The 10,719-nt window shown below is 40.1% G+C and overlaps 1 protein-coding gene across 2 annotated transcripts in view; it reads right to left on the bottom strand.

The window, feature by feature from the left end:
- Window positions 1-4,841: 4,841 nt before the first annotated feature.
- Window positions 4,842-10,719, bottom strand: part of XRCC4 (X-ray repair cross complementing 4) — a 216,482-nt gene continuing 210,604 nt past the window's right edge. Inside the window, exon 7 of one of the 2 annotated variants that reach the window (XM_010726083.2) lies at window positions 4,842-5,542. In XM_010726083.2, coding sequence (XP_010724385.2) covers window positions 5,434-5,542 — 109 coding nt within the window. In that variant the 3' untranslated portion in view covers window positions 4,842-5,433. The remainder of the gene's footprint in view (window positions 5,543-10,719) is intronic. The other variant, XM_019610625.2, reaches the window with a different exon arrangement.

A 10,719-nucleotide genomic window follows, 5' to 3' on the forward strand; every position in this document is an offset into this window, starting at 1 on the left:
CCACTCTGAAAGAAAAAGTTTTTCCTTATGTCTAATCTAAACCTCCTCTGGTACAACTTGTGGCCATCTCCTCGGGTCCTGTTTGTTGCCTGGGAGAAGAGGCCAAACCGCTCCTCATCACAACCTCCCATCAGGAAGTTGTAGTGTGCAATAAAGTCTCTGAGCCTTCTCTTCTCCAGACTAAACAATCCCAGCTCCCTCAGCCGTTCCTCATAAGACTTGTGCTCCAGACCTCTCACCATTTTCGTTGCCCTTTTCTGGACACGTTCCAGGGCCTCAACGTCTTTCTTGTAGTGAGGGGCCCAAAACTGAACACAATATTCAAGGGGCGGCCTCACCAGTGCTGAGTAGAGGGGGATGATCACCTCCCTGCTCCTGCTGGCCACACTATTTCTAATGCAGGCCAGGATGGCACTGGCTCTCTTGGCCACCTGGGCACACTGTTGGCTCATGTTCAGCTGAGCATCAACCAACACCCCCAGGGTCCCTTTCCTCCTCACAGTCATCCAGCCACTCATCCCCAAGTCTATAACACTGCATGGGATTATTGTGGCCCAAGTGCAGGACCCGGCACTTAGCCTTGTTGAACCTCATCCCATTCACCTCAGTCCAGCAATCCAGCTTATCTAGATCTCTCTGAAGGGCCTCGCTATCCTCAGGCAGATCAACTCTACCTCCCAGTTTTGTGTCATCTGCAAACTTACTGAGGGTGCACTCAATCCCCTCATCTAGGTCATCAATAAATATATTAAACAAGATGGGCCCCAGTACCAATCCCTGGGGGACACCACTTGTAACGGGTTGCCATCTGAACTTAAATCCATTAACCACTACCCGTTGGGCACGGCCCTCTAAACAGTTCCTTAGCCAAAGAAGAGTATACCTGTCTAGGTCACAGGCAGCCAGTTTCCCCAGAAGAATATAAGAAACCATATCAAAGGCTTTGCTGAAGTCTAGGTAGACTATGTCAACAGCCCCGCTATAGGCAGGGACTCTTCCCACTAGACCAGGCTGCTCACAGCTCCATCCAGTCTGGCTTTGAATGCCTCCAGGGAGGGGCATCCACAACCTCACTGGAACTCCAGTGTCTCATCACCCTCACAATAAATAATTTCTTCCTGATATCTAGTCTAAATTAATTCTCTTCCAGTTTAAAGCCATTTCCCCTCATCCTGTTGCTACACGCCTATATAAAAAGTCCCTCTCCAGCTTTCATGTGAGCCCCATTCGGGTACTGGAAGGCCACTATATGTTCACCACAGAGGCTACTCTTCTCCAGGCTGAAGAGCCCCAACTCTCTTAGCCTGTCCCTGTGGAGGACGTGCTCCAGTCCTGTGATCATGAAGATTCATGACCATCCTCTGAACCCACTCCAATAGCTCAATGTCCTTTTTGTGTTGGGTGCCCCAGAATCGGATGCAGTACTCCAGGTGGGGTTTCATAAGAGCTGAGTCGAAGGGCACAATCACCTCCCTCGACCTGCTGGTCACACTTCTCTTGATCCAAACCAGGATACCATTGGCCTTCTGGGCAGGAGGAGCACATTGCCGGCTCAGGTTGAGTCTTTAATCAACTGACACCTCCAAACTCTTCATCATAAATATTCAGTGTTTTCATTAATGGCGTGCATATCAGCAATAGGGAGCTTACTACATGTCATTGGTTTTCAGGCTGGTTCTGCCTGGTTCCATGACTAGGGGGGGAGAGAGATTTTGCAAATCTGCACCTCTGGAAAAGGGAAACATGGGACCCAAAAATAATTAAAAACAGAAGCAACTATCTGAAGAGAAACAAATTAATTTACTAAATACGGTATCAGAATGCAAGATAACATATTATAATACAATATAACTAGAATTGAAGCTAATAAATCAAATATAATGAGAGAGAGTGTTCAAAAGGTGGATAGGCCTCACCATAAAACTGAGGTGAGATGCGCAGTCTGGTTGAGCAGCAGGGAGGAGAGCCTGATGAAGAAGAGAGGTCAGATTACCTACCAAGGCCTTATATGTTCCTCCTGAGCAGAAATAATAAGAATATAGCGAACAGTCTTCTGGGGAATGTAGTTCTTCTTCTCTTCTGGAACAGATACACAGAACTGGAGCATTAACACTTTAACTTCCAGTGCACTACATGATGTTATGATGTGGAATACCAATAACCAAAAACCATAAAACCATGACACCATATTTGCTATGAGCAATCTGGTACCAAAGTACCAAAAAGTAACAAACTGAGAAAGAATAAGCATTCAAAATCATCTTGACAAGCTAGAGAAATCAGCTCCAAAAGTAAGATGCAAGCCAGTAAGGTGAAATGCCAGTTATAAAACTCACTGGGGAATTGTCAAGTACGCAAACACAGAGAGGAAAACCAAGTGACTATCTCATATCTCTGTACGTAAGACCCTAAAAATTATGGTGGTTCACAAGAGCATAAACCGGTGAAAGTTTTGTCATTGTGAAGAAGGTGAAGAATTATATTTGATTTACAAAGAGCAGTACCGTTTATTGACTCACAAGGGATCCCTTCTGCTCTGTAAGCATTGGAAATATCCCACAAGAGCTCCATGAGCATGGAGGAATTGCAGAGATTCCAGCTTTTCTCTGAGACTTCACCAAGAATGACAACATACCATAATGCCTTAGCAGATTTTTTTTACAATGTGTTATGAGGTGTTATTACTGAATTCTTGTCCCAAAGATCATGGGTTACTTTGAAATAGATTTTAGTTGGCATGGGCTAAGAAGGCCACTGGGCCCATTTCAGTGCATTGGGATGAATGAGTTTGTGGATAAAGTGGATGTCTCCACCACTCGCAGATAAATATGCATTGTAAAGAAGTTTCATTCTTCTTCTGTAGTTTCTGTAATACCACCTCTGTTCTCACAATTAATGTGTGCTCATTTTGGCATTATAGTAAGAGGATCTTTCCTAAAGACAATTGGAAAATGCTACACTCAGTTGGCAGATGTAATAATTCTGTCAGATTATTTGCCACCAGTATCCTGGGGTACATCAACTACTGAGTCCAGGTCTGGGAACCCAGCACAAGAAAGACATGGAACTATTGAAGTCCAGAGGAGGGCCAAGAAGACAATCAGAGGGCTACAGCACCTCTTCTATAAACAAAAGTTTTGGGGAAAGTGGTACTGTTCATCCTGGAGAAGGTTCTGGGGAGGCCTCACTGTGGCCTTCCAGTACTTAAAGGAGAGACTGACTTTTTACATAGGTAGGTAGTGACTGAACAAGGGGGAATGTCTTTAAACTAAAAGAGGGGAGATTTAGATCAGACACTAGGAGGAAATTTTTTACTCCAAGAGTGGTGAGGCACTGGCACAGCTCCTTGAGAGTCATGGTGCCCCATCCCCAGAGGCATCCAAGATCAGACTGGATGGGGCCCTGGGCGGGCAGCCTGATCTAGTGCGTGGCAACCTGCCCACAGCAGGAGGTTGGAAATGGGTGGAGTTTGAGTTCCCTCCCAGCCCAAGACATTCTAAGATTTCTGTTTTTCACTGGAAAAACACTACAGCTTCTTGCACAAATTCTTCAAAAAGGGGCATTTCACTAACACAGTCTCACACAGTTGTGGAGACTGACATGTTGTAAATGGTTTCTGATGGAGAGAGGGTGTTCTAGTGTATACAGACTGGCTTAGCTGATGGGAAACTGGCTCTATATCATGGCTACTCTAACTAGATGTCATGTTCAGTCCAAGGTACGTCCACCATCATGATGTTTTCTACAGAATTCCTGCCTTGATTCATGGCTCAAAGAAAAGATAAAGTAATACGTATTCTAACAGAATTACTACATCTGCTGAGTGTAATATTTGCTGTTTTTTAAATAACATTTTACTATTAGAAAGCAACAGTTTCTTGAGAGCAGAACTTTGCAGGATGTTCAACTCTATTCACCTTCATTTTCTGCTGCAGGCAAAACTAAACCCCGCTCTTCTATTTCAGGTTAAGTCATGGAAAATTTTCACCTTAAAATTGCAACTATATACAAGTTTTTGTTGAAAGCATTGTCAGATCAGCACTGGAAGATTTTAAATCAGGCAATACCTCTGAATGAGTGTATGAATAGGCCTTTTGTGGTCCTGTCATTTCTCAGGCACAAAGTCTATGTAGAAAGCAAAATATTTTGGCCATTCAAGTTTTCACTGTGTGATTTATAACATTTCCCAGAGACCTCTGTGAATTTAAAATGCTATGACCATGCTTTTCAGAAAGGAATACTTAATTTTAATATTCCCAAATCCTCATTTAGGTTTTTAAATGAGTCCCTGATTCTGCAGATACTGACATGGGTGCTTTTTAGTTAAGTATAGGATTGAATTTTGGCAGGATCAGGGCCTAAATAAACTGGAATTTTAAAAATATGAAGTGGTTTCCAGGGTTCATTGCAAGCCATAGAACACAGAAGTGGAACTATTTTGCACAGTCCTGGTGATTTCAATGGAATTATTCAAGTGTAAAACTCTTGTTTCTTAGACAGAAGAATAATAATTAATAAAAATTGATTTGAGCTTTTAAAATTGCAAAGCAGAAACTTGATGTACATGCTTAGTTCTCCACACTTGTTGTTCAACCACTGAAAGTAAACAAACACTGCTAACTTCTTAAATCTAAATGAATTCATCAACACCATTCAGGAAGAGGTTATGCTTACAGCATTTTGCTAAGTGGTGCCTTTCTCATAGATTGTCTAAGCAAATAAAACCAAAACCAACGCCTTTTTAGAAAGCATTTTATTGTTTCAGAAAAATAATTAGGAAAAAATAATGAAATATGAAAACTTCAGTTTTAAAGGCTACCAGTTTCTACAGAAGCTTAAAAAAGATTCAGTCTTAAACTTTATTCCCGAATGCTAGAATGTACTTTGTAATGTATGATACTACAAAGAATCTTCAAATAAAAATAAAAATGTAGCTTCTTTGGATACTTCATTTTTTGAAAGATATATATCTCACTTAAAGTCAAGGATGAATTAGCTAGACCATGTCTAAGGTGAGCTCCCCAGGAAAGGGGTAGTATATAAGGTAAGTACAGTGATGTCCTTAAGTCTTCCTTTTGTCTGAATGATTCTCGGGGAACATCTGAAAAACAGTTGATCCTGGATACAGTCAGCAGTCAAAGACTGTTATGATGCAAAAATGTTGTGAGCGTGCTCTCTTTCCCCACATAAAGATGATAAAAGATCTGCTTAGAGGCTGAACTGATTTCAAGGCTGGCACAAACAAAGCCTTAGGAAACCAAGGGATCTGCAGCCGTGTAGTGAAGGATGGGGATAAGGGCAGTGCAAGAGGATTAGAGCAATATGTCATCACATACCGTAAAGATTTCAGCTGAGTGTATAACAAAGCTTTTTAGTTTTATAGCTCAACATGGTGTGGAGCACCAGTCTCTCAGTTTCTCAGCCAACACATAGCTAGATGTCATCAAAGAGATCCTCTGGCTCACAAGTGTTTTCCAGTGTTTCAAGAGACATCACATCCGGGGAGTGCTTGCCTGCTGTCTTCTGTGAGGAGAGATCAAGTCTGGAAACATAAAGCAAAGAAACAGATCTGAAATAAATACAGATACAGATATAAACAAATCCAATGTATGCACTGTCAAGGTGCACATTTAACAGTGTGTTTTGAGATTTTTGTTAGTGTTACGTGTAAGAGACCTAAATATGTGCTGAAATGACAATGGCAAAACAAACAGATGAAATTCAGTTTATAAATATCAAGCCTTTAGTTATTTTCTTACAACTTTCAAGACCCTGAGAATGATCATTTCACCCACCAGATCAACACAGCGAGCTAGGGAGAACAGAACAAATGCAGAAAAAATCTTGAGGACCTGTTCTGCTGTCTCTATACAAGATGTTGCTCAGCTAACTGCTTTTTATTTTTTACTCTGGTACTAAGCATGTGTCTGCTGTCCATCAGTTTGGCACAGAGGCATTAAGAAGATTCATACTGAGATGTCTCAAAGCTCTATTGAGGGTGCAAGCCTGACACCAAACTGCAGAGCAGAAGAAAACAAAGGTAAGTGAGAAACCACACTGACAAATACAGAAGATTACATTTGTGACAGCTTCCAATCCCTACAAGAATTAGTATGTGTAAACTGGATCCACAAAAAATCTCTGAATCCTGCACAGACAAACTTGTTTCGTAGCTTTAGGAAGAGCATTACTAATTACTGGATTTCTCACTGATGTGATCTTCCAGGGTGGTATCACTAGCAGCTTTGAAAATGGGAGCTAATCTCTTAAACTTTTTCACAGTAGACTGTAGGGAATTGGTATAGGAAGCAGGGAGCAGACTTGATGTGCTTGCACTTTAAGGTTTTATGCTGGTTGGAAATTCATGAGGATTGGTGGCTTTGTGCCCAGGTATATTCCACTAGTGTAATTTTGACAGAAGTTAAAAAATCTTATATTACCAAGGCTAACACATGATCCACCAGGATGGGAAGAACTAGACATGGTGGAAAGTGTTACACTGAAATGCTGCCATATGAGGGCTTAGTGTAATGAGGCATTCAAAAGCTATCTTAATTTCTAGACTAATTAAAACCTTGAACTACTCCACAGCTGCCAATATAGTTAAGTAAAATCAGGACTTTTGATTGCTGTTGTGTAATCTGGCTTTATAGAGATTCAGAACCAAGTTTTCCCAAATTCCCATTCTTACAGGAAAGCTCCAAGGAACAGAAAATTTAAAAAAAACTGCAGTCTTCCAAATGTATTAATTTTCCCAAGACCTCAGCCACTACCTGATTCATAGCTTCTTACCTTTCAAGTTTATCAATTCATTGGAAGTTCATAGCTCTCACTACAGTGTTTCCTACTCTGGACTTGGAGAATTATTTCCTCTTGGAGGTGAACCCTTTGTAGTCCTTGGGAATCAGTAAAAACTCATTAAATGCTGAGTCTGGGATGCCTTCCCTTCCTACAAACTTTCCAGTTCTTAGAAGAGTTTCCTCACCACTGTATCTGTCATTCTAATTCTGCAAACTGTTGTAAGTTCAACATACCATTTTTTTTTCAGGTTCTGATCATTACTTTCTCTAGAAATCTAACTCGGTTCTTCCATGAACTCTTCAAAACTCTCTTGTTCACATCTGAATATATAGTTTAAAAGCATGCAGTGGCACCTGGAGAAAGAGGGCGTGACATCAAAAGTCACTTGTACTAAATACAAGCAAATCCTGCCAGATTCAGACAATTTAGCCACCAACCTCTGGTCAGCAGGATCAGATCATTCTGTATTGTTCTCATTGCCAGTGAGCAACTCATTTGTATCCTATTTTTTTAAGTATAGTTAGTATAAGTCAACATGATGCGATGTTTGATTTAGCCAATGAAAAGGTGCATTTCTTTTACCTTTCTGGGTTGGTTTAAAGTGATACATCTTCAGTGAGAACAAAGGCGAACCACATAGAGTGTAGCAGCACTCCCATCAATTAATTCAGAGTGCTCTCACCAGCAAACAAATTAGGCCACGAAAGATCTCTATACCATCACAAATTTCAGATACTGGAGGTCATATTTAGAGTAGCGTAGGAATTTTTCACTGTCCATATGCCACATGGGCATTATGTTAAGAGTTCTGAAACCCCAGATTTGTTAACTTTCAGGTACCTGAATTTTCTAATTGTAAAAAGTAAGCTTGACAGTGCATAAGAACGGCAATGCCAGTAACAATTCCATCGTCATTGGGGAAATGAACTGTTTTCAACACTAGACTTGAAAGCCCATCTATAAGCCAAGTCACTAGTGGGTTTTAACACTGCACAGCTAGAACTATTAAACTTCTGTGTTCTTGTAACAACATGGTCCTCATTTGATCTCCAGAAGCTGTAATACCATGCTTATGAATAAACCCAACTGCACTTGCAAAGTGGAAGCATTAGACTCCTTGTATGAAGTTCATAAGCTACTTAATTTTGGCTTTAAGACTGGATGATTCATATTTGCATGGCAATTATTCACAACATGCCAACAGCTTGCTTTGTGCTGTGAAATTATTTTCAGTCATCCTCGGTTCTCACTGGAGCTTTATTACCATACCCTGATGCATAACATAGTTAATTTCTTTAAATTGCAGTGAGTTGTATAGCCCTGTCTTGCCAAAAAGCCTGTAAGTAAGGCATTCTTCTTGAAAGTTTATTCTTCTGTTGGATCACTTTTTGAAGTCTTGCCTTCTGGTAAACTTAAACTCCATTAACACATCTGGAGAACTGCTGACTCTAAGAGATCATTTCATATTTCCTGACATTTAGTTCAAGCCCTTCATAAACTGAGACAGTAGACCAGATCCACAGCTGGTGTGAATCACTGTAGCACTAATAATGTCAGTGGAGCTCTGCTGACTTACACCAGCTGAGATTCTGGCCCAAGATTTGGAAGAAAGTGGTTACATTACTTGATATTTCTTTCCACAGCTGAGTAAGAGCCATAAGAAACAGAAGACATGCAACACAGCACTTAACTAAGCAGTACAGTAACAGCATGATGGTTTTGCAAAGCTTGGGAGAAAAAGCAGCACCTTCTTTTGCAGTTGGACAGATGGACCAATCCTATTTGTTTCACATGATAAATTGTTCCTGAATTCACAAAGACCCCAGAAAAAATCAGTCCTGCTGCAATACACAGCCAGTTCCACTTGGTAATGTTTTTGCAGGAGTTTGAAGGAGAAAATAATCTCTAATGTGACTGCTACAAAGGACACTGTTAAAATGAACTTCCTAGTAGTAAAAGGATCAAACAACTTGTAGCTGCTCTGAAGCAAAACCAGGTCAGAGGCTGCAACTCTGCAAAATTGCTCATCTTGAGGTATTCTTGCCGGAAGGATGAAAGGCACAGAGATATGTTTGCCAGTGTGCATACCTTGCTTGCCCTCAGTGCTGCACATTGTGGTTATGCTTCTACTAAAGATTTTGTTCTCATGCAACACTCATGGGACTGGAAAAGAACAGCACTTTGGTAAATTAACATAGCTACTACGAAAGCTTCCTAAAAAAAATTAAGCAAACTAAGAGCCATTCTTGTATCCTTAACCCACAACATTATCTTCCCCATATGTCTTGATAATTCAAAGAACAACTTCCAATCAAAAGCTGAGATTTTACTAAAATGAGATTTCAGCTCTCCCAGCTGTGCAGTTTTTCGTTGTTGTTTTAAGGAAAAGGCTGAAAGACTTGGTGTGTGTATGCCTCTTCTTTGTTAGGTTTAATGGTTCGTTCCTGTCATTAATGTGAAAAAACACAAAGACTTCATGAGTAGATATTAACATGGGATATAATCTGATGTATACTTTCTTCAGTATCATAAAAAATAGATGGCAGCAGAAGCACATAAAGAGAAAATTGGTAGTCATTATAGCATAAACTGTGAAACAAAGGTGATGCACATTAAATGCTAGTGAGCAGCTGCACTGACTGAGAGGACAAAAGCTGAGAACAACATTCTTGCTCTGCAGATGATCCGCCTAGCCCACTCTGAGAAAAGATTTTTTGATTTATCAGCAGTCTGCTGTCTGGGTGAAGACAACTCCGTCTTCACAGAAAGTCTACAGAAGAAAGGTACTCATCAGCAGTCATTCATAAAGAAGGATTATAAAAGGAGCTTTATGTATAGACCTGGGTGAAACCTCAAAGACCTTGTGGCTATATGTAAAACCTTGGTCTTAAAAAATTTTTTTCCCAGGGGGTCATCACATGGGCTGCCTACAGCTATTGGCAGAAAAGAGGAAAATTGAGACATGAAAAGTAAAAGAAATGGTGTGGAGGTAGAGAAAACGCTTCTTATATTTATAGATGCATCAAGAAAACTATGTGCAAACATATATTTTTAGAGACGAATTTGAAAATATACTTTTTTCTGCTACTTTCAATCATCTGAAGAGACCAGGGGCCTCAGGCATCATCACAGCCCCAATTGGAAGCTGGCCCCAAAACAAATTAACAGAGGACAGAGAAACATGCTCAACAAAGAATATAGATAGAAAAAAATAAAGATTTCTTAGTTAAGGAATATAATCTCCATTCCTCTTAGAGAACTTTCCATGTGTGGCATTTTCACACATTCAGCATATTAAACAAAATGTCTAGACACAGTTGAAGTCAGCAGACAAACAATAATAATAGTAAGATTGTTCAATTATACTGTAAATGAAGAATATTTCCAATGCAGCTACTAGGAATTTAACTTTCAGCCAGGGAATCAGTGTTCTTTAATAAGTTTCCTCTGGCTGCAAGCCAAGCTGCAGCTGCACCTGTGCTCATCATAACCATGTCGAGAGAGGTACGTCTGTAATTCTTGCAGAGCACAACGCTTAAAGCATAACATTTGAAAAAAGGACAACTGCTAAACCCTATATTAAGCTCTTGTGAGTGCCCTTTTTTGTTCTCTAGAACTACAAACTAGCAAAAAGAGGACAATTTTGTTTTAAGTTATGCAAGTTCTTTTCTTCAGGTGTCACTCTGCAATCTTTCAAAATGAGAAAAGCCAAATGAGAATCTCTAAACTGTGGTAGAAACAGACACATTTATTGAAGCAAGAACAAACTTGCAAACAAATCTGCTATGCTAAGAAAATAACCATCTCTCCCTTTTAGACATACTGATGACCAGCATGGATGAGTTCTCAAAATCATTTTCATTTTCTTCTCTATCATCTACTTAGTCCTGAAAAAAAATAAAATAATAATAATTCTAA

This window comes from Meleagris gallopavo, chromosome Z (assembly GCF_000146605.3).
Source record: "Meleagris gallopavo isolate NT-WF06-2002-E0010 breed Aviagen turkey brand Nicholas breeding stock chromosome Z, Turkey_5.1, whole genome shotgun sequence".
Classification (NCBI taxonomy): domain Eukaryota; kingdom Metazoa; phylum Chordata; class Aves; order Galliformes; family Phasianidae; genus Meleagris; species Meleagris gallopavo.